Source organism: Antechinus flavipes, chromosome 2, assembly GCF_016432865.1.
Source record: "Antechinus flavipes isolate AdamAnt ecotype Samford, QLD, Australia chromosome 2, AdamAnt_v2, whole genome shotgun sequence".
Classification (NCBI taxonomy): domain Eukaryota; kingdom Metazoa; phylum Chordata; class Mammalia; order Dasyuromorphia; family Dasyuridae; genus Antechinus; species Antechinus flavipes.
Window position 1 is genome coordinate 550,650,569 of NC_067399.1, and position 23,807 is coordinate 550,674,375.

The window sequence follows — 23,807 nt, forward strand, 5'->3', positions numbered from 1 at the left end:
GTCTGGAGGGATCTGAATCCAGCTTCTCTGACTCCTAAGACAGCATTCTCTCCCCGAAATCATGCTGCTTCCTATCAATATGCTTCAAAAAATAACATTTTTTTAAAATTGAAATTACTGGTCCTACAAATATAAGAAGGGCATGGTAAGAGAATTATGACTACGTGTTCTACATCCTACCCACAGCTCTATGTCTTAAGAACAAGGCATGGCTTTTATTATGATTTCTTTCTACCAACTTAATATTATCTTCTTAGGTCATAATTTGATATATAGTCTTGATAACTGCTAACCCCTCTGAATTAAAAAGCATCTATACATTGTTATATTTTTAAAGGTTATTAAAAAGCACACATGACTTCTCCATTTATTTTACTTCTGATAAAATTCAATCTTGTACAAGTATAGTTTATTTACACCATCTCAAATTAAATAACTTACTTAGAGTAACTAGAAAAACCGAGTTGATTTGAAGAATGAATTGGTTTGACAGATTCTACAAGATGGCCAGCAGGAACTTGTGCTGAAGGTTTGTTTTCAAAATTTCTTCGATCAAAATATGAAAGTTGCTTTCGATAGTATTCCTCATCTTCCTCAGGATCATAATGATTTGAACGAACAATATCTTCAGGTGCCTTCACCTGAGGTTTCTGTGGTTCTGGGGACCTAGTACATGATCATATAAGTCACTCAAACTCAGGTTATAATACACAATTTATAATGAAAATTTCAAAGATACAGATACAAAGGCTGGAAGATAGGTTACTGCAGCACATTTTAGACCTTTTGCTATAAAAACTAGTATAAAATATCTTATTTTAGCTATTAACTTTCAAGTTTTCAGAGTCTACCCCAAAAAACAGAATGCTCAAGCAACTAGGATATGTGTAACCAAGTTCAAGGTTTCGGTCTTGCGCATCCTACTCACAAACACCTGCCAGGTTTTTGCCTATTTCAGAAACAATCTTAACAAGCTAGATTTTCTGTTTTCCTAACTTGTAGCACATAGTCTAATAACAAATTGAGAGGAATGTTACCAAAGGTACATGTTGACAAAGTCTGAAAGGTACTCCTGTGACCATTTATTACAAGGACAAATAGACCAAAAGAGCAATACTAATTTTATTGTGCTATAATACATTCATACCTATAATAGTGACTCATAGAAAGGTTAAATTGTATTTGACAAACTTTAAGGAGACAGGAAAACATAGATTATAGCCTAGAAAGAATTGCATAAAGTATAAGGAGCTAAAGTAAATGTTGTGAAATGATTAATTATACATCTGGAATCTAGAAGAAACTCAAATGTACTTTAAAAGTTTTTTTTTTTTTTTTCCAAACTAGAGCCAGAAAAAGCTTCTTGTACAACAAATCTCACTTAAAAGCAAGGAATTTTTCTAACAATTTATGAATTATTAATTAGACTTTTCACCTTTCCTGCCTAATTAATCTAAACTACACTTAAGTCAATTGAACATAAGGGCAATTGATTATTATTTTAGTCATGTAATTCATTTTATTTTTCTCCTCTTTTACTATACTAAGAAAAGCACTCTGGAAAGTATATAAAGAGCTGGTCCTTATGAGCTAGAAAGACTTGAGTTAATTCCTGCCTCTAAGACACACTGTCTATGTTATTTGACCACATGCTTTAAACAACTCCTTAATACAAAAAACTGCAAAGAAGTTTGCAACTTGACTTGGTAGAAGCTGCATCCTCATCTGAACATTCCTTGACAATGAAATCACAGATCTAGTCCCTAGCCCTATCTTGACAAAAGTAAAAGTGGTCTTATTGAACTGAATGCACAAATAACCCAAAATGTAGTTTTATATCACAAGCCAAACTTCTTTATTAAATGGCAATACACCCACCTGTAGAGTGTTTTATCATGTTCACTGAACTGATTTTGAGAAGTAGATTTAGGACCACTGATGGGAGCAACTGCAGGTTTAGGTGCTATTTCTGGGGGCTATAGAGGGGGACAAGATAACAAATTATATCTTTGAAGCAATTATTTAATAAATTTCAAAGAAAATAAAAGACATTTTAAAATTACTTTTATATTAAGTGATAATAAAAATAATTCTCGTTCTTTTACATATTTACCTTAATAACAGTAGCTGTATCATTAATGTCCTTCTTACTTTCTAATGATGCTGACCTTTTGTTTTCAAACATTTTGACTCTGGTAAGCACAGACTGTGGCTTCATTGCTGGATCTTCCTCATCTTCAATTATAGTGGGTGGTGGTGGAAGTGGTTTGGTGTTTGAAGGCAGCACCTCGGTCTTTTGAGATGAAGGTATTAGAGAAGGAACACCTGTAGACCCATGGGAAGAAGGCTCATAATGCCCAACTTTAGCATTAAATCCTTGTGGTGGTACTTGTTCATAATTTCGAGAGTACTGATCAAAATACTGTTTAGTTTCAGAAGACTTGGACATTGCTGATGAGTAAGGCTGGGCTTCTGATTTATATCTACCATGAATATCATAACCAGAAGTTGGCTGTTCTTCATAGCGGAGGTTAGAGTTTTTAGGGGGTTGTTCATATCGTGATCTACTGTCGTAAGATACTGGGGTTGGTTCTTCAAAACGGGGTTGTACTGGAAAGTAAGGACGTTCTGAAGCCTCATCAGCATGCTGTCTAGAGTCAAAGTCTCGAGGGTGCTGATTATCAAAGGAAGACCGTGGTTGGTAAGGCTGTTTGTCATCAAAATATGACCACTGGTCTTCATAAGAAGGTGTACGATGATCATCATAATGCAAGCGAGGGTCATAGCTTCGAGACAACTGATCTGCATAGTTAGTAGACTCATACTTGAATGCAGGTGGTTCAATATCTCTGCTAGATTGTTTTTCTGCATAAGGTGGTTGAGGTTCATAGCTTAAATTAGACTCTTTCTCTTGTCTCTGCACTGGGTGGTTAACAGGCAACTGTTTCATAACATAATTTTGTCTTGATGGTTCTTCAGTATATTGTTCCTTTTTATATACCTATGCAAAATACATAAGCTTAGCTGTAAATATCTGATTTATAATCCCAATCAAATTTTATTGTATAAAAACAAATGAACCTGGGGGGAAAAAGGGTGTGTTCCGCTAACAATTATAAGGTTACATTTAAATCAGAAGAAAATGGTAATTACTAGGTTGTTATTTTGATTAGAAGAAAGGCCAAAGTTTATTTTAAAATGCAGATGTCATCTGAGTCTAAATCTATTAAAATAAATCTAAGAAAAATAAACTTTAAAAAAATAGCCAAGTTATGATTTGTTGAACTATTTTTTCATTCGATTCTTATATTTGAAATTATGAATATAAAGCAAAGCACAGTATAATTTTTAGTGAGGTTTTTAATCAAGATTCTCTGATAAGCAATAAGGAATTGGCAATAAATAAAAAATAAGCTTAAAAATAAAAATTATTCAGCAAAAAATTTTATTGAAAATACTATTTTTAGACAATAAATATACATTTGGAAGCCATGCAAGCTAAAACATTTATAATTCTTACTGATTTAAATGCACTAAACTACATAAGCCCATAGTAAAAAGCAAAAGGAATCCTTAAAAGGGGCAAAGCAAAAAATGCTCATGTGCTAGCTTAGGACAGCAGCAAGTTAGTGCAACAGTGCAGCACAGGTACCTTTGCCGGGTCTACATGCGACGACAATGATGGTTCTTGATCTCTTAGCACTATTTGAGATGTCTCAGTACTTGGTGGTGTTAAGGGGCCCGCTTGTGGCTGATAGGAGTTGTAAGGAGCTGGGACTGGCTCCTCCAGTTGGATATTAGTTAGATTTACATTAGGATTAACAGCAGAGGTTGATGCAGGGTGTGTTTCAGACGAAGGGTAAGGGACTGCAGATGAGACTTCTGCTTTCTGTGAAGTGTTTAAAATATTTTAAATATAGTGCTTCTGGTACAGTGCTGATTTTCCACTTTAGTTTAAGTTTTTATTTTTAATATAATATATATTATGTACACATAGTTTGAGTGTACTGGTAAAAGGTTAATGGCTCCTAACTTTGGGGAAATTATTTATACCACTTTTATATATTGAATTAAGTGAAACCATTTAAAAGACTTAGAGAAGTTCTTAATATACTCATATCCAACTTATTGACTAATTGTTTGTCTGGAAAAAGGACAAGATATATATATTCTCTTTACATCAATTCCCACATTTTAAAACTGAATAATGCACCTACAGCTGGAAAATGTTTAATGTTTGCTGCTTACCTGTTGAGAGGCTGTTTTAAATCCTGGGGAGTCTATTCTATGAATTGGTTGTGGCTGCGCTTGTGGTGAATAAGAAGGGTATGTTTGGCTTTCATGATGCATTCCAGAGGAGTCCTCTCTTACAGGTTCAGAGGACCGTGTAATTGCAGACTCCGGGGGAGTCCCAACCTCATCATTAAGAGTTTCATCTAGTTCTTGATCAGTGTAGGCCCCACCTTCTGTATCTGTGTCTTCATAGTCAGAAGTGTGTCTACTGTCCGTGCTATACATTGAGTATTCACTACCTGGAGCTGACAGGTAGGATAGACGATCATCATGCAAATCAAGGTCATCACTTGTAGCACCATCCGCCTGGGTCAAATAAAAGTAAATTAAAAACTTTATTCAATATTTTTAAAGAGATGACCTTTATTTTTTACAAGGGGAGATTGGAAAGGATATTTTCCTCTGGAAAAATCAAATCTACCTGCTTCAAATTTACGATGGGTAAAGGTCAAGAAGAACTGTACAAGCATACATGCAGACACACAGAACATCCCTTTGTAGCTAAAACTTCTGGATGAATCCAATGTTAGCTAGCTAATCCAAGTCTTAGAAACCCAACCAAAAGAGGTAAATGAAGGATCTCTATCTACAAAGTCTAGTTACTGAATTTCTAACCCAGAGCATGAAGAAGAAAGGGAAATGAGCAAGCTTGCAGAAGCACCAGCATACTGATTTAACAGCAATGGAAGAAAAACTGTAATAGCCAATGGAATAGTTCTACTCAAGCAAGAATAAAGTATTATCTTTAGAAAGCAAGTCTCAAAAAAAGTTGAAGCTGATATCTGAAGATTTTTTTGTAAAGTATTATAGAAAAGCATCACTACTAGAGATATGGCTCTCCCTTAAATCTTAGGAAGAAATAAATGATTCCTTATAAGAGAAGTTTCTGTTTTATAAGTAATTAAGTCATGAACTGATCCAAAGATTCCAAGTTCCATTAGCATAGAAGAGAAGAAATGAGAAATGGTTGGGGGAAAGTAATTTCTAAATTTGAACTCACCAACCTATCATTGTCTGCTATTAATATGAGAGTATTTACCAGGCTCAATAGCATAATCGTTATTAAAACACCATCCTCAAAAAGTGGGTACATCTACATAAATACTGAAGAAGAATCCAGAGAGTTTAGTGTTGTTTTTCTTTTTTTTCCACGCCTTTTCTTTTTAGAGGGAATGAGTAACTGATTGGGCACCTCCACAATCTGAAACAGTACAAAGAAATGAAAAATTTCTTCTTACAGTGGTGAGGTCCTAGAAGCAAGCTTTCTAGCACGGAATCGAAGACTTCAGTGTACTAGCCAGAATTATGGTTCTCAGTCAATTGGCATTCTTCAAGAGAACAAACACCAATTCTACGGAAGGTGCCCCAGGAGTTTGTGCATCAAAAGTCAGCCTGAGACATGACACTGAGCACTGTCTCCTTAGTACAATACATGAAAGTCTACCATGTAGCAATGCAGTTCTTGCTTTCGGTAGAGAACATCTTGCCTACATGAAAAACTCAGAGCTCTTCAGTGTATTAGGTAAGAAATTTCCATGGCATAACTTCCTTTCTGACAACATAAAAGAGTGTGTTCTCCTGCACTACCCATAACTCCCAGCTTTCCTGCGACCTCAAAAGTCACCCAAGTGGGTAATGTCTTAGGAGAAGAATTCAGAATTAATTACTTCATCCATTCACTATTTGTTTTCAGTTCCCTGAGATAACAGATCATCTTAAGAATTATGGAGATTGTAAACAATGAATGGAACAAGAAGAACTAGGACTTTAGAACCAGAAAATGCTGCCATGCCAACATCTTTTAAGAAATTCAATAAAGGGAAGTCTGATGACTTTTCATGGGTTGATTAGGTGACCATAAGACTTTGTGATAGACTATATGATAGAAAGAAATACTCTATAGGCTAAGTCACTGAAACTTTAACACGAAGTCAGTTTTATTTGAAGTAGTTTTAAGAAGGAAATTCATTCATCTACTTTGAAGACATATTGTATGTAAGCAAAATAAAACAATATAAACAGACATGATTTTTATATATTCTGATTATGACACCATAATGATAAAAGATTAAATTTACTTTATAAGGAAGAAAAGAGGAAAATTGGGGCAGCAAAGTAGGAAGGTCAATTATTGCAGAAGAATAAAGTAAATTGAAGGAGGTTTTTACTAGCAAAAATTCTATGTCTATTTTCTGTAATTTTATTTAAGTGTATTTTTTCAACAGATGCCTTTAAAGAATTCATCTGCAGAAATTATAATCCATTTTCTATTATCATAGGATGATGAGGACATTATAATAACAATGTTATCTCAAATATTAATGTCATAACACTAAGGATAAGATTACAATTATTTTTCCTGAGTGCTGTGAGAGCAAAAACTAATCAAATAGTCAAAGTGTTGTCATAAAAGTGGCTAAGTGGTTTCTTGACTCACTTTTTATTATGTACAATGTCCTACTTAAAATGTCAGTAATTCAGTTTTGTCTTGAGAATATACATGAACTACTTGTAAACTGGCAGAAGAAAAATGCTAGTTCTGAAAAATTGTTGCATATACTACTTCTACATGGGAAACTTTTATTATATTTTCTTGCAAAGGTGGTATACTTTTCTGAATAGGCACTGTTGTCTTAAAACATGCAGCATGCACTGCCAGAGCTCCTGTAGACAGCCAAGTAGAGGAAAACAGGGGCCATGCCCAGGAAGAGGGTGAGGAGTGGATAGGGAAAAGAGTTGGGAAAAATAGCACCACCATCACAACAAAAACAACAAACAAAAAAACAAAACAAAACCCTACAAACCGAAAACGAGATAGCCACAATTTTTCCTTATAGTCTGGTAAAACTTAGTTTAAGAACTTGGGAATAGTCTTAAGAAAAGCTGACAGGGCTATTATACTGAACTGTTAGGAACATATAAAATAAAGATGGCAACAGGTAATAAAAACTCACTTTGCTTTTAATGGGGAGAAATGTTAAATTTATCTTGAAAAGGCATGCTCACCAAAATTTTGTGTAAAACTAATGACAATAGCAAAAAATATTTAATATGATAGATATAAAGTAATAAAGTTGGTCTCCCAAATACATGGTCTGAGACCTTAATGAAATTCATTGAATGGACTAATTAGAATTAATAAGCTATTAGAATTACAAAAACTAGTAAAAGTAGTTTAATATATCACATATCAGACATAATTTTTTTTGTCTCTAATTGAGCCAAAGTTTATTCCTTGCTTCCATAACCTCTCTCTTTGTTATTACTGTCACTTACATAATGCAGCAACTTAAGAGACACCAAAAATACAAAATTCTGAAATATAGGACAAACTTCAAAAAACTATTAGTGAAATTTCTTACCTTTCCCTCTGAAACCCAAACCAGCTGGTTCTGCTGTTGCTGAATAGCTTCTTTCAGTGCTCCATACCAACCGTCATTCATTGAATTTAAATTAATAGTAGCTGAAAACAACGTATTAATTTGGTCTCATGAATAGGAAGATATCAGAAGTCGAGATGTAAAACAGCTTTCAACTCAACCACCAAAAAGCAATATTATTATATTACTTGCAAGAGAGATGGGAGTATTTGCAGAAGATAAATGTCCTGCTGGTGCCCCAATTATAAAATGCTATTTCCTGTTAAAAAGTGGTTCATCTGGGGGCAGCTAGGTGGTACAGTGGAGAGAGCACCAGCTCTGAGTCAGGAGCACCTGAGTTCAAATCTGGCCTCATAACTTAACACTTCCTGGCTGTGTGGCCTTGGGCAAGTCACTTAACCCCAACTGCGGCTGAGGAGAAGGGGCAAGAGGGGGGGAAAAAGGGTAGGAGGTAGGGAGGAGAGAAGGAAGAGGGCGGGAGGAAGTGGTTGATCTTGTTAGGATGAAATCAATGATAAATCTCTAGAAGCCAAGAAATGCAAAGCATAAAAACACAAAAACTTTTGCTATAAATAATTGTGTTGGGCAGCTAGATACAACACTCATTAACTATGTGACCTGAGAAAGTCACTTAACCCTGACTGCCTGGTAAATGTAAAGGGGGAAAAAAAGATTAAGAATGAAAAGTGTGTCTAAGCAGATTCCTTATGCAAACTTTTAATAACTGGTTTTTAAAGTTTTCTTGGCTGTACTCACTTGTAAAAAGATGATGATTATTTTTACGAAGCTTATGAGACCGTTCATATAATTTTCTGGCACTCTTACGTGATTCTGGACACAATCGCATTCTCATTGTTTTAACACCCTGCTTAGAATCAGGGTTGAGGAATACCACAATAGGATACCACTGTGCATAATTTAGACGGTCAACAGCATTTGGTGTTACATCTAATAAAGCATGTTTATCCTACAAAAGAAAAAACAAACAAAAAAAAACCCCACAATGATTCCAGATATGTAATTCTCTTCAAAAAACTACCAATTCAGAAAATGACACTCTATCCAAAGAAGATAAAATCTCCTTAACTTGTAAAATTAAGCCATTTGGAGGCAGTTATGTGGCATGGTAGATAAGAGCACTGGCTAAATCTAGAGGACCTGAGTTCAAATCTGACCTCAGAAATGTAACACTAACTAGCTGTGCGACCCTGGGCAAGTCACTTAATCCCAACTGCCTCACTACCACTCCCCAAATTAAACAATCTTAACACAATCATCTTTATCATTATCATTTCATGCAATGACTAGCAGGTTTAAAATTCTACTTCATTAAATTATCTCTAAAACAGTTCATCTTAAAAACTATTTATAACAAAAGTTGTATATAGCTAAAACAAGTTAAATACCTCATCTAAATATGGCTTGACCTAATCTGAGAGAAAAAATACCAACAGCATTCATTCCTTAAATAAAAACATTAGAATATTTAAATGTCTTGTAAACACCACATGAAGTAAACAAAAAGTCAAAATTCATATCTAACAATATTAGTACAAAATTTAACTATCATATAAGATTAAGATTTGAGGTAAAATTCAGTCTCAGACATTTACTAGTTGTGTGACTCTAGGAAGGTCATTTAACCTCTCTCTATCTCAGATTCCTCATGTGGGAAACTGGGGGACAACTATGACACTCAGAGTAGTTTTAAGAATAAAATGAAATATTTATCAAGATTTTGTGAATCTTGGAGTGCTAAATAAATACTAACTTTTATAATGATGATTATTATTATACTTCTCATTGATATGATTACTACTGGTAGAAGTGACAATAAATTTAGTAATATTTTCTACATTTAAACGAGACAATTCTAACATTTTCAATAACTTTATTTTCAAAATTCATTCTAGATTCATTATACAATTGAACTGTTTATTGCTACAACTTACCCGATCAATAATTTGTTTAATAGTGTGAAGTCGTATAATTCCAGAGCTCCGTTGGTCAGTGCCAGCATCTCTAGGTTCACTTTCTAATAAAGGAAAAAAAGTAACTCAACTTTTGAAGATACTATCAAAAATACTGGAAATACAGGTACTTCATTTCAAAAACAGCCTGTATTCCAAAACATTCATTTATAATCTAATTATTCAAAATCCCAAATGAATTATAATAAATGGGAATGATGTTTTGCCAAAAAGTTGACAAATATGCATTGACGTACCTCAAGAACATAGTTGCTACCCTGTAATTCTTTCTACTGTAAATCTCAATTTAATAAACATTTATCAATTAAATGGCATGTATAAGATGCTATATGGCAATATAACAACAAAATAAGACAGCCTCTAGAAAATTCAGATAGAGAAGGAATGAACTATGTAAGTAACTAGAAAGTGATATATAGTCAGGAATATATTTATCTTGGAGGGGTCTGGAGGTTTAGTTTTTATTGGGGAGAGGAATGTGAGGTGCTTAGGCATGAAGACTGAAAAAAATCAGTGAAAGCTTTATCAATGAGAGCTTTATAAAAGAAGCTGAGGTGGGCTTCAAAGAAAAAAGCAGATTAAAAGATAAAAAATCTTTGGGAAAAAAATTAGTATCGAGTGTCAAAGAAATGGATAAAATTTATAATGAGGAATCAAATGATTTCAAGGATATGAATAGGTGATATTTAAATAAATAATTAGTTATGGATCAAAAATATATAAATCAAATAGATATAAATTAAAATAATTTTGAGGTTAATAATTCACACAACATTGACAAAAATAATTAAAAGTAGGGAAAGTATAATGCAACTATAAAAAAAGAAGCATATTTACACACAGCTGATGAAATTACAAATTGAATGTATCAATAATAGGTGCTTTTTATATAACTATACCATGACAGTTATAAAACTATTAACAATAAGGTAAATAAAATGTTCATACAAAGAATATAATATGGGATGTGATTCGGTATATAACAGAAGGCATAAATTATCATAGGTATTCAAACAAAAAAGAGAGCACGTTTGAGGAAAGTGGGCTGGGAAATAGGTTCTTAGAAGAAAAATCAGGAAAACAGTAAATTAAGCTGCACCCAAATGAATAGAAATAACAAATTATGATAGGGATTTCCCATCCAGAGAAAACAACCTAAGTAAAACACATAGGAGGGCATGCTAGGGAAATAATAAGCAACTTAGTTTGCCTGAAGCATAGGATTCATGAAACAGAGATATGACAGAGAACTGGAAAGTTAAGTCAGAATAGAAGTGTGGAATTCTTTGAGTATCTATTCACACACAGAGTTGTTTTGAGGAAAGCATCAAATAGTGCAATATAAATGTAAACTATTATTGTCCCCATTAGACCAAATATACTAAGGCATAATTTCATTCTATATTACTAAGGTCACACCAGATACCTGGGAACCATACTACCACTCAACAGCAGGCTGGATTATCTCCTCTCTCTCTTCCCATGTCCCACCATCCTTACCTCTATCCCTCAAATGGGCAATTCAAGGAGTCAGATGAATCCTAAGCAGAAAGAGGAGCTACAATTCTTTAGAGTTGGAAAAGGGGGAAAGATCTTCATTAAGGTAAAGGAGTTAAAATAAGATGCATGTTTAAACTAGGGTACACAAGTAATGCAAAAAATTCATTTCTGTGGTATGATAATAGCAATGGCAATGTGTCAATCTAAACTGGGCTAACAATAAGCTAGCAGTATGTCTGAGCAGCTCAGTAATTTATATACATATATGTACATCTATTAAAAATGAGTAAATTGTATATTATTTATCCTCAGCTAAAATACCACTGTCCTGTTGAACTGAAAGTGAAACACAATCTGTAATAAATTTTATCTCCAGTATCAAAATTAAAACTAATCTGACAAGATAATTATCACACATCTACAAAGATTATGCTCTTTTAATAATATACAATGCTTTCATTTTTCAATGTCATTTAAAGTTTAGACTGGCACTTTAATTGAAGGTCAGTTAAAGAATTTGAACTATGAGAAGGAAAACATTCATAGAATTGTAATTTTTGTCTCTATTCAATTACTTTAATCCTTTTCCTTACACCCTACTATATTATACAAGATAATAGTCTTGGGGGAAAAAATGATCCAGTAATTTGGATTCCTAACTTGTGTGTCACAGACCTCTTGCAAGTCTGATAAACCCTAAAAACTCCTGAGAACAATGCTTTTTAATAAGTAAAAAAGAAATATATTCCATATAAAAACTATAAAATTGCAATAAAGATGTAACATCCTCATTTGAGTTTACAAAACCCTTGAAATATATCCGTGAATACCACAAGCAAATTAAGAGCAAGTGTTAAGAATTAAGAGTCTAGAATATTGATGATAGTTCTAGAGTTAGTGAGGAGAATCTCCCTTTAAAATGCATCATTGAAACTTTCTAAACAACCAATGGCAAATTACCAACCTCCCTGAGGCTCATATTCATTCACAAAATGAGGAAACTAATAATTTTAGTATCTGCTCAAGAGTTATTTTGAGGACCAAGTTTTCACACTTTAAAAAGCCCTTTACATAATGCCAGCTAAGAACATTATCATTCAAGATATCTGTAGCACAGTGGAAAGAGTGCTGGACTTGGACTCAGGAAGACTAGATTCCAAATTCTGTATCAGACCCTAATGAGAACCATGTGAACCTAAGGAATTCACTTATTTTCTCAATTTCATTTTCCTTATCTGCAAAATGGAGGTGATAAGGAATACCTACTTTCATAAGTTTGAAGATGAAAGTGTGGTGGGCAAACTTTATACTGATAGATATGTGTGTGTGTATATATATATATATATATATATATATATATATATATATATATATATATATATATCTATATCTATATCTATTATTATTATTATTATTATTCCTACACAAAACATGTAATTTGATGACATCATGGATTGGAGGTGATCTTCAGTTCTTGAAGACTAATATCAGCAAAATATAAGCTCTGACAAAATTGCTCTTATAGAAAGACTGACACTAGGATTTACATAATTTTTAGATTATCTATGAATCTTAACTTGTTTGCTGGTACACTAAAAGAGATAGCTGTCTAATATTTAGCAAATGAGAATACCTAAATGCTAAATATTGACATTCTCAATATCAAAAAATAATCATAATCATAAAAATTGTAACTAAAAACGTTGTAGCTAAAAAGGAGGGATGGCTCAAGATGCAAGAAAAAGAAGTATTTTAGTATTTTATCTATAAACTGCTATGATCATCTTAAGTAGTTATAATAAGACATCCATGAAAATAATTTTGAATCAACATCCTTTGGTTAAGGCTTAAAAAGATAAATTCTAAAAGGACTAAGAGAAGATCCTCCCATTAAAATCAATATATATGATATTGCTACAAAAGTGAAGTTTCCTTTCCCCATCAAATTGAAAAACATGGGTCAAAATGAAGAAAGAAAGACAAAGATTTGCAGTTTGCAATGAATCTTAAAGTTCATGAAATCATAGGAGGAAAAATTTCAAGGAAATCAACATGGCAGGAATCAGATAAAATATAATCAACCCTAAATTTTGTTTTTTTCTAATGTTGGCAGGAATTTATTCTACCAATATAGGAGTGTCCTGAAGAAGTAATCAGTGTTCAGTAAAAAGACCAACTTCATTAGAACTAAGATCACATTCTTCTTGTGCAGCATGATAAATGTAGAAATATGTTTAGAAGAACTGCACATGTATAATCTATATTGGATTAACTTGCTGTCTAGGAGAGGGGAGAGATGGGGAGGGAGGGAGAAAAATTTGGAACACAAGGTTTTACAAGGCTAATGCTGAAAACTATCTTTGCTTATATTTTGAAAAATAAAAAGCTATTATAAAAAAGAACTAAGATCACAGTCATTAACAAAAATATATTGTGAATATATTCTTTTTCTTACCCTTTCCATGATAATTTGTGTATACACATATTATAAAAACTAAATTCTACATATAAAATTTAGCAAAAATTTAAAACAAAATCCCAAAGAATATGGAGGATCTATCAATTCAAAGGCATATGTTGATGTATGTAAAATATAAACAATTAAAATAATGTCTTAATGGATATTTACAAAATAAAAATGACTACTGATGAGGCAATGTGATATACTGGATAGAGTGCTGAGCTAGGAGCTGGGAAGACATGGTTCCAATCCTATTTCATTTCAAACAATAGGTAACCCTAGGAAAATAACCACCTACCAAGGGAGGAGAGAAGGGAGAGTATGCCAGGTACTGTGGAATGCAAATATAAAAGAATAAGACAAGAGTACTTTTAAAATATAGTCTATTCAAGGAGATAATATGTATAATATAAGAATAAATATTATGTTAAATTGATACAATAGAGTGACTAAGCCTAGGAGTGACAAAGACTATGTCTAGGAGTGACAAAGACTATCTGATATGGCAATTTAAAATCATTTATAACTGGGCACATGAATTTCAATTGGTTATGAAGTAGGAAGATAGACTACAAAGAGAAAAGGAGTAAGAACTTGGGAGAAGAATGAGTTCATGGCTTTTTCTAGAAGTAAGGCTATGAAAAGGAAGACGAGATAATGGAACAATAGCTCGATAGAAAGATTTAGAGAAGGTATTTTTAAAGGGAAGAGGAGATATGTGTGTCTAAAGGAAAGAGTGAAAAAAAGCTAGTAGAAAGAGAAAAATGAAGTTGTCATGAGTCCATGGAAAACAGCAGACAGATGGCCTTGACAAAGTGGAGGGTGATGTTTAGATATTTTGAGATAAAAAAGGAAGAGGAAATTCACAGCAAATGATCTAAATTTTTTTCAGTAAAGTAAAAACAAGGTTCTCAAGTGAGAGATTGAAGAAAGGTACAAGTGCAAAGACTTGAAGAGAATAGAAAAGATCAAAATTAGTAGAGAAGATAGAAATCAATTAGGGAGGAAAAACAGTACTGCCTTGCTGCAGTGAGTATTCAATATTAGTTAGGCAACAAAGGTATAATACATCTCATCAGCACAGTTGTGTAATTTCATCCAATTCTGTTCAGCACTACGTGAGTAGGAGTAGAAGAAGTCAATGATGGTAGGAATAATCTAAGGATCTATCCTTACATTTAACTGGGGATGGGCAGCGATAAGGAGGCCACACATTTGAAAGTTTAGGACAGGATGGAGTTGAAGTGTTTAATTACAGGTGTGGAATGAGATGGGAAGAAACTGAAGTCAGAGAAGATCTTGAGAAAGTACCAAGCAAGAAGTAGAGAGATTAAAAGTGGCAATGAAGGCAAAGACACTGTGAGAAGGGGTAAGAGATGAAAAGAAATGACACAAAATCATGGTCAGATAAGAGGAATTTCAGAATTTTTGATTAAGGTATGAGAATTTTATGGTGGGAACTAGCTGTAACCATCTCTCTATGACTTTCCACCATGTGTGGTTGTAGTAAAGTTAAGGAGACTAAAGAACTAGGAGTTTGAGGGAACATCAAAATAAATTATTAAATTCACCTAGGATAAGAGTAGAAATTGTAGAGGAGAAAACATTGATGGAGTCAAGTGCTAAACTCCTTGAAAAAGGAAAGTAAATTACCAGAGAGGTAAGTTTTTGTTGTTCAGTCATTTTTCAGTCATATCCAATTTTTCATGAACCCATCTGGGATTTTCTTTGGCAAAGTTACTGGAGTAGTTTGCCTTTTCTTTCTCCAGTTCATTTAACACATAAGGAAACTGATGCAAACAGCTTAAAAGACCTGCTCAGGGTCACAGGAGTAGCAAAGTTCTGGTGCCAAATTTGAAGTCAGATTTCCTTCTGACTTTTCCAACTTCAGGCCATAGCAATTTATCCACTGTGCCATTGCTCCACAGAGCTAGTCAAGTAAAAAACAGCTATTATAATCTGTACTGAGTAAACTTCAAAACGAAGAGGAATTATGAGTGATAATGACCAAAAAGGGATTTTGAAAGTTTACCTCCCCAGCAATGGGAAAGTAAACAGGTATTTCTACTCCTCATCTAGAAACAGTAATCAACAATCAAAATGGTACTCACTTGCCACTTGATAAATATCTGGTTCTTCTCTTGCTAGTTTCTCTCTTGCAACATCAGCAATTGGTCCAAAGATAGTTACAGGTCTGAGAAATCCAGCTACAAGAAAGACATTATTTTAATGAAAGCAATTCATTGAAGATACTTTTATTTACCACGATAGTATAGGTATTGAATAGGCTAAAGCTTAAAAAGAAAGCTACCTTCTCGAAGAACAACTCTTTCATAAGCAGGAAACTTAGTCTGAAATGGTTGAGCAGAGAGATCCTCTCTGCTTTTACGTAAATTTCTTTTAGAGCTACGAAGACCTCGGAATCTCCAAAAGTCAGCACGATCTCCTCCTGCTGTCTTTGGAAGTGTATACTGAACACTGGCTAGCTGCTCAGCTCTATATTAAAAACAGAATATAAGGTGGGGGGAGGGAGAAGATCAACAAATAAATTAACTTTTGAAACATAAGTCTAATTGATGTTATTTAAATCTTAATCTCAGTATAACTTGAGGATCTTTTACTACAGCAATTTTTAGCATTGAACAATGATTTGTATTAGACCGAAGTTGAATAAAGTTTATTACTTATTTAATGTATTATTTTATTTCTTATATACATTATATAACATTTCACAAAGGAAATGTTTTAAGTTTTGATTAATTGTATTATTCATTTAATTTACTCCAAGAAGAATAATTATCTAATCATACCTGTTCTTATTAGGAATGATGCCTCTTTCTACCTCCTTGTGATTTTTGCCAATTCGTATAGCCAGCCAAGAACCCAATTTTCCATTGTATAAGGTATCCACTACACGGAACACTTCTCCTTTGTTGAAACTAAGCCCATAAGGAGATTCCTTTTCATATTCGAAGTGTGTTCTAATATAAAAAGAATCTCCTACATCTGATTCTACAATGCGACGATAAACTGAAAGAAAACAAAATAAACATGTAGAATGTCAATGAAAAGAAAGGAAATGTTTAATGATCATCTATTAAGCATTGTATGCTTTACAAATATTGGACTTGTGATGGAAAAAGCCATCCACGTCCAGAGAGAGAGGTATGGAGACTAAATGTGATCAAACATAGTATTTTTCACCTTTGTTGTTTGTGTTTTTCTCTTTTCCTTTTAATCTGATTTTTTCTTGCAAAACATGCTATTTGTGGAAATATGTTTGGAAGAATTGTACATGTGTAAACCTATATTGGGTTATTTGCTATATAGGGGAGGGAGGAAGAAAAACTGAAATGCAAGATTTTCCAAAGGTGGATGATGAAAATCATCTTTCCATGTATTTTGAAAAATAAAAAATTATTATTACTATTACGCGTATATGTGTTTGTGTATGTGTATAAAAAAAAAATCTCATTTGAACCTTACAACAACCCTGGTTAAGTAGATGCTATTATAATCTCCAATTAAAATTAGAGGAAACTGAGGTAGACAGAAGTATAAGAAATCAGGTTTAGAATTCAAGTGTCCTGATTATTAAGCAAGTACTCTGTTCCAATGAGCCATGAAACTGTCTCAATGGTTCAAAACATTACAAATTATGGGTAATATCTAATTTTTTAGAACTGTAGTATGGTTTTACTTTTTAAAGTTTAATTCAATTTAATAAACAATTATCAAGCACTTATAATACTTAGAAATATTATAGGGATTTGGGATATAAGAATAAAAAAATTATCAGTTCTCAATGAACTTGTATTTTATTTTCAAATCTTCAAAAGAAAAATCTGAAGTTTAAACAAAACTAATGGGGGAAGGAAAAAATCTCCTTAAAATATTAAAATACCAAAACAAACAGTTGTCATTAAACTTATATATTAACAGGAGTCTCATTTTTTTCAACGGGTTATATATTAAAAGGATCGTGTTTTACTATCTAATTTCATCTATGATTATTAGTCTCTCTCATAAATGCCAGTTCTTAGCAGATAAATTAATTTATCAGTTCAACTAACTGAGATACAGTTCTGGTTTTCCTTTATTGATTTTATTAAAGAAAAATCTAATCACTAAGATCAAAAACTTTTCTTCTACAGCAACCCCTCTATGAATTTTAATTTTTTTCATTTTGGGATAACTACGAATATAACTTACCATCCTTCTTTTTCTGTGCCAAGATTGTCACTTCTTCTCCTTTAGGGAGGTCAAGCAAAAAAAGCACAGCTTCTTCTCGGATGATATTTGTGAAATCTACATTGTTTACCTATTAGAATGTAGTTCATAAAAATCATACTATGACATGAAATATAAATTATTTATGCAAAATTAAACAAAAAAAATCTCTCACTTGATTTTCAATTATCTAACACAATATTCTATAGATTTTGTTGTTTTGTAAACAGAAAAAAATTTTTGATTTAAAATGTTTAAATAAAATCTGGGTAAGTTATAAGAAAATGTCAAAATATCCTTAGATTAAAAAGATAAGCCTAAACAAACATTAAAACATAATACAATGTATACTATGAATATATACCTGTGTGTGTGTGCGTGTGTGTATGTGTGTGTATATACATATATATACATACATACATATATATACATAATTACAAATGTAGCATAATTTGCTTCATTTTCCTGAAATAAATAATTTAAAAATACGTGTAATTTGACCTGTAACATATATCCTTTTTATCTGATGTATTTTATAAATAAAATTAAATATGAATAATCTTACATTGAAAGCTGCCTGTGAAATCTCAGTACAAAATATGGCTAATAAAGTGAAAAAGATAAAATTTTTTTTTAAAACAAGACCCTCTTTTCTAAAAAAAGGTAGAAAAATTCCTACTTCTAAAAACAATTATCAATTCAACATTTTTCTTTTAAAAAATGATATTTTTAAGAAGGCTAATTCTAAAAATTATCAATGGTAATTATGTGAAATAAAATCACTGAACTATGCCACTCTAATAAAAATAAAAGTGAGAAAAGGAATGAAAATAAGGTATTTTGAAAAAGGTAGTTTGAGTGACAATAGTATACATCAATATTGTATACATATTGAGGTATACGATAGTTATTGAGGTATACTATTGTATACCTCAATAACGTAAGCATTTAGAAATTTGTTTGATGCTTTAAAACACATCATATTAATTTTCCATTACATGAGAGGATCCTTTAGTAATTAATCCTTCTACTTAATTAAATTTACAGGAAACTTAATTATTACGCCTTTTAGAATTTAAGTATACTTTAAGAATAACCTGAAAACAATAAAACTATTACACCAAGCATTTGTGGAAAATTACTTTTAAAATCATTATCAATAAGAGAAATTCATAATTATGATTTTTAAAACTCCTGTAAAATTGTACTGTCTTTTGATGATCTAACCTTTATTGAATCATGCTTTTGTTATATAGTCAGTGCAATTTAAATCTTAGCAAAGAAATATTTTTAAGGGCATATCAAGATAAAGAAATGTAGAGAAAATAAAATTATAATTATAATGACAACTAGCATTAATATAATCCTTTAAGGTTTACAAAGCACGTGACAAATCTCTCGTTTGATCCTTACAACAACTCTGGGAGGTAGACATTATTGCTATTCCCAGTGTATGGATAAAAGAATGGTGGCACACACCTGCTCAAAAATGAACATGATATGTCTGAGACGGAATCTGAATAGATCTTTCTGACTCCAGTACAGAACAATATCCAATCCACCATCTAGTATGCACAATCATATGAGATGACCAATTAAAAACAAAGAAACAAATTTGGAAATTAGAAGACTCTGCTTTCAAATGAAAAAGTTGGATAAATTATCTAAGGTTCACTCTAGTTCAGGAGCCTCAAACCATGTCTAGAATTCTGAGACATAAGGTAAGGAAGAGCATCTAATGAAGGAGGTACAATATGAGTAAAAGCAGAGACACTGAAAAGTAGGAGGGATGTTTAAATGACAGTGTTCACTATGGCTGCAGTAAAAAGTTTATGTCATAAGAGGAGCCAAAAATAAGTCTGGAGGGATAGGTTGGGATATAAAAGGTTTGCTTATATGCCAAGTTATAGAGTTGGAACTTATACCTTAGATAGTTTTAATTCAACTTCTGATCCAGCAAATAACAAAATAAAACTACTGACTAATGTAAAAATATCAAGTTGCATTCCCATATTGTCATATCATAAGTCCTGTATTAAAACAAGAATCTTTTCCTTTTTAAACATGTAACTGCTTGAACCTCTAAGAGTAAAGTAAATTATAATTTAATGGTTCTCCATTTTATATATCTAATTCTAAAAGAACTTTTAAATTACACAAGTTAATATACTGACATACCCTGAGAATTTGGTCACCTTCTTCTAAGCCTTCTTTAGCAGCAGGACTGTCTTCCAGAACTCCAGCTACAAAAATTCCTACATCATTACCACCGGCCAAACGTAAACCCACACTGTCTCCTTTTCTGAATTTTACTAGTTTCATGCTTGGCCTGTAAAATTAGAAATTTAATGCATAATTCTTAAGAGAAGTTCTTAACATGAAAAAAGCAACAAAAATTTGATTGAATTCAATCTAAAAAGATTATTTCTAATACTTCATAATGATCCTCAATTTGCTTATTAATAAGAGCTAATGATTCATAATTCAAATTCACAGTTAATAACACCTTTTTCCTATACTTAATATAAACTTGTTCCAAAAATGTCAGGCTTTTATTATGAAAGTCAATTAAATAAAATTTTTATTAAATAACTATGTGAAGAACATTACAGTAAGCACTGGGAAAAAAAATTAAAGACATGTTGGACACAAAGTGTAAAAGGTGAGCAAGTGAGATACAGCAGAGAAACAACAATACATTATAAGTGTACCAATCCCTTCCCCCAAAAAAAGGTTAAAAATAGTTGGGGTCAGAGGGGAGACAAGAAGAAAGGGGTTGTTAGATGGCATAGTGGCTAAAACACTGGCATTGGAGTCAAGAGGACCTGAATTCAAATCCACACTTAGACACTTAATACTTACAAGATATGTAATCCTGGGCAAGTCACTTAATCCCAATTGCCTTACCAGAAAAAAAAGAACATATGAGTTGTTCAAGAAATATTCCTTGAGCATTTATTGTGGAATATGGGGAAAAGAGTGGCTAAAAAAAAAAGCCAAAATCCTAAATTTCTGTGAGATATTTTTCAGTATTCTCAAAATTCTTGACTAAACAACAGACAATTTTCAGATGAAGAAATTGGAACTATTTCTATCCATATGAAAAGGTTCCAATTACTACTGATCAGAGAAATGCAAATTAATACAACTCTGAGATACCACTACACATCTGTCAGATTGGCTAAGATGACAGGAAAAAATAATGATGAATGTTGGAGGGGATGCAGGAAAACTGGGACACTGATGCATTGTTGGTGGAGTTGTGAATGAATCCAACCAGAGAGAGGACTGTGGGAACTGAGAGTGGATCATAACATAGCATTCTCACTCTCAGTTGTTGTTTTGTTTGCTTTTGTTTTCTTTCCAAGTTTTTTATTTCCTTCTTGATCCGATTTTTCTTGTGCAGCAAGATAACTGTATAAATATGTATACTTATATTGGATTTAACATTTATTTTAACATATTTAGTATTTTGGACTATCTGCCATATAGGGGAGGGAGTGGGGGGAAGGAGAGGAAAATTTGGAACAGAAGGTTTTGCAAGGGTCAATGTTGAAAAATTACTCATGCATGTTTTGTAAATAAAAAGCTTTAATAAATTTTTTTAAAAATTTGACCAAAAAGGAATATTGTAAAAAAGTAATTTTTTTTTTCAGATTTATCTAAAACAACTGAAAATCAAGTGAAGAATATAGGCACAATTCTTTGTAAGAGACAGCATAGAATAATGAATAGCATACTGGTACCTATGTTCAAATTCTGACTCAGATATGTAAAAGTATGGTCATTCAATGTTTTTCTGTTTCCATTTATGCACACTGAAAAGGCTGAATTTAATCAACTCAAAGATCCTTCAGCACTCTAAATCAACAACTACCATTACTTATAACAAATCATACCTGGATATGGGACCTCTAAAACTTTAAAAGAGAAATCTGAGAATTATCTGCCTAGAGGTAATAGTTAAAGTTATATTGATAAATAGTTTACAAAGTAAAATGTATTAAAGAGAAGATGACCAATGACAGAACTGTAAGGGGCATAGGAAGAATAAATAAATAAATCTACAAAGGAAATAGCAAGGAAAAGACAAAAATTAGGACAATGTAATATTTTTGATAATGAAAGAGTATCTAGAATGAAAAGTGGTTTTAAGCATAAATTGCTATAAGAAAGCCAATGAGTTTAAGACATGAAAGAAGTCAGTAGATTTGATTATTAGGGAGTCACTAGTGGCCTAAAAGTAAAGTTTATATACAACTGTGAAGGCGGAAACCAAACTGAAATGAATCAAGACACTACTTGACTATCTGCTATGCAAATGCATCCTACTGTCTTCTGAGTCTTACTGCTCTCTAAGCTACAGGGCACTGTAAACTGACCTGGTAGTTTTTATTACTTGGTAACTTTACTAAAAGCCCTATCACTGTACCCATAACAACTTCTGGGTCTTTTTCATTTGCCCTGCAGCTGAATTATATGAATGTGCTGTCTGACCTAAATAAAAGTATGACCACTTTGAGAGGTATCTTTTTTTATTGTTATTTGTATCACCAGTATTTAGTACAGCATTGGTACTTAATATATGCTTTTTTTCATGCATTCATTTCATTCAAGAGCAGAATGCTGGGAGGAACCAGGATCAAAGATACAGATATTGTATCTTGTTTTTCTGTAACTTGAGGGATGAAGGAAAACATAAACAAACAATAGAATGGGAATACTGTTCAACAATCTTAGGCCTTCACCTTTTTGAAAAGATGAAATTAATTAGTCAGGGGAGGGAGCAATAGAGAGAAGACTAAGGTTTTGAGAATTTTACATTAAAAAACACATTAAATACTTACTTTAGAAATTAAGATACACATAGGCACAGGCGTGTGTACACACACACACACACACACACACACACACACACACACACTCTCTCTCTCTCTCTTTCTCTCTCTCTCTTACACCTGTCGATACTTGTAGCACCCAACTTTCCCAAAGGTAGTGTGAAGGAAAAAACTTTGCAAAAGCTTAAACCATTATATAAATTGGGTCATTATCTTAAAATTTAAAATGTTGATGATTCTCTAGCTACCAACAAATATTACATTAAAATGTCTGCATAGTAGAGGTAGTAACCATGATAATTAACCTTTCAAAAAATTCAACTAAAATGTAAGTATTCTGGTCACTTGATAATAATGCCATCTTGCATGTTTTAGTCCACATTACATTTAGGTGGAACAAAAAAACCTGGTGCCAAACTAATTCCGCTTGTTCCCTCTTGTCCCTTCAAAACAATTATCTGATAGAAATTTCAGCTGGCTAAGAAGCTATTAATATAGTTATCTTTATTGATTAAAAGTACAGAAGAATGTTCAGTCTAATTTATAAATCAGTAAAAATTCCATAATTTATAATTATTTTCACTTTAGATCTGTAATATAATGAATTATAACAATGAGCTTTACTATTTCTAAATTCTACCTACACATGCTCAAAACTGGGGGAATAATATGTAGAAATTAATGCCTATACAATGATCTACAAAAGAAAATCACAAAGTACAAATAACTTAGTGTTTGCTTACTGGTATTATTTAAAGGCATCCTAATCTCTCATCTCTTTACCTCACCTAAACTTTATGTGAATTCTATAAATTTTGTAAATGTGCTCTTCTCTAATTCTATTATTATGGCTTTATCATACTACAAAAACTGAAGCATATAGTAAAAATGGTATGGGAGAAGAGAGGTCAGATCCTTACTAAAAATTTAAATTAAGCAACTATTTTTCCTTTTACGTATTGTCCATTGTTTGAAAACTTATTTTTTTAACTGATATAGCTTTTACTGATCTGCTTAGAAAAAGAAAATTTTCCTATTTGCTGGTTTATTCAGGAAACAGTAATGAATGACAGGTTGCTATATCTTTAGTACCACATTTAGGAGCTTGTAAAAT

At 32.4% G+C, this 23,807-nt stretch overlaps 1 protein-coding gene across 8 annotated transcripts in view; it reads right to left on the minus strand.

Annotated features, from left to right (window-relative positions):
- TJP1 (tight junction protein 1) overlaps positions 1-23,807 on the minus strand; it is a 288,816-nt gene that overhangs the window by 11,917 nt on the left and 253,092 nt on the right. For 6 of the 8 annotated variants that reach the window (XM_051980961.1, XM_051980960.1, XM_051980959.1 and 3 more), the window contains 13 exons: positions 20,034-20,184; positions 17,838-17,946; positions 16,436-16,655; positions 15,937-16,121; positions 15,737-15,832; positions 9,626-9,708; positions 8,430-8,640; positions 7,656-7,756; positions 4,249-4,599; positions 3,653-3,889; positions 2,114-3,001; positions 1,879-1,976; positions 442-666 (listed from right to left, as the gene is read on the minus strand). In XM_051980961.1, coding sequence (XP_051836921.1) covers positions 442-666; positions 1,879-1,976; positions 2,114-3,001; positions 3,653-3,889; positions 4,249-4,599; positions 7,656-7,756; positions 8,430-8,640; positions 9,626-9,708; positions 15,737-15,832; positions 15,937-16,121; positions 16,436-16,655; positions 17,838-17,946; positions 20,034-20,184 — 2,955 coding nt within the window. The remainder of the gene's footprint in view (positions 1-441; positions 667-1,878; positions 1,977-2,113; positions 3,002-3,652; positions 3,890-4,248; positions 4,600-7,655; positions 7,757-8,429; positions 8,641-9,625; positions 9,709-15,736; positions 15,833-15,936; positions 16,122-16,435; positions 16,656-17,837; positions 17,947-20,033; positions 20,185-23,807) is intronic. The other 2 variants (XM_051980964.1, XM_051980962.1) reach the window with 1 other exon arrangement.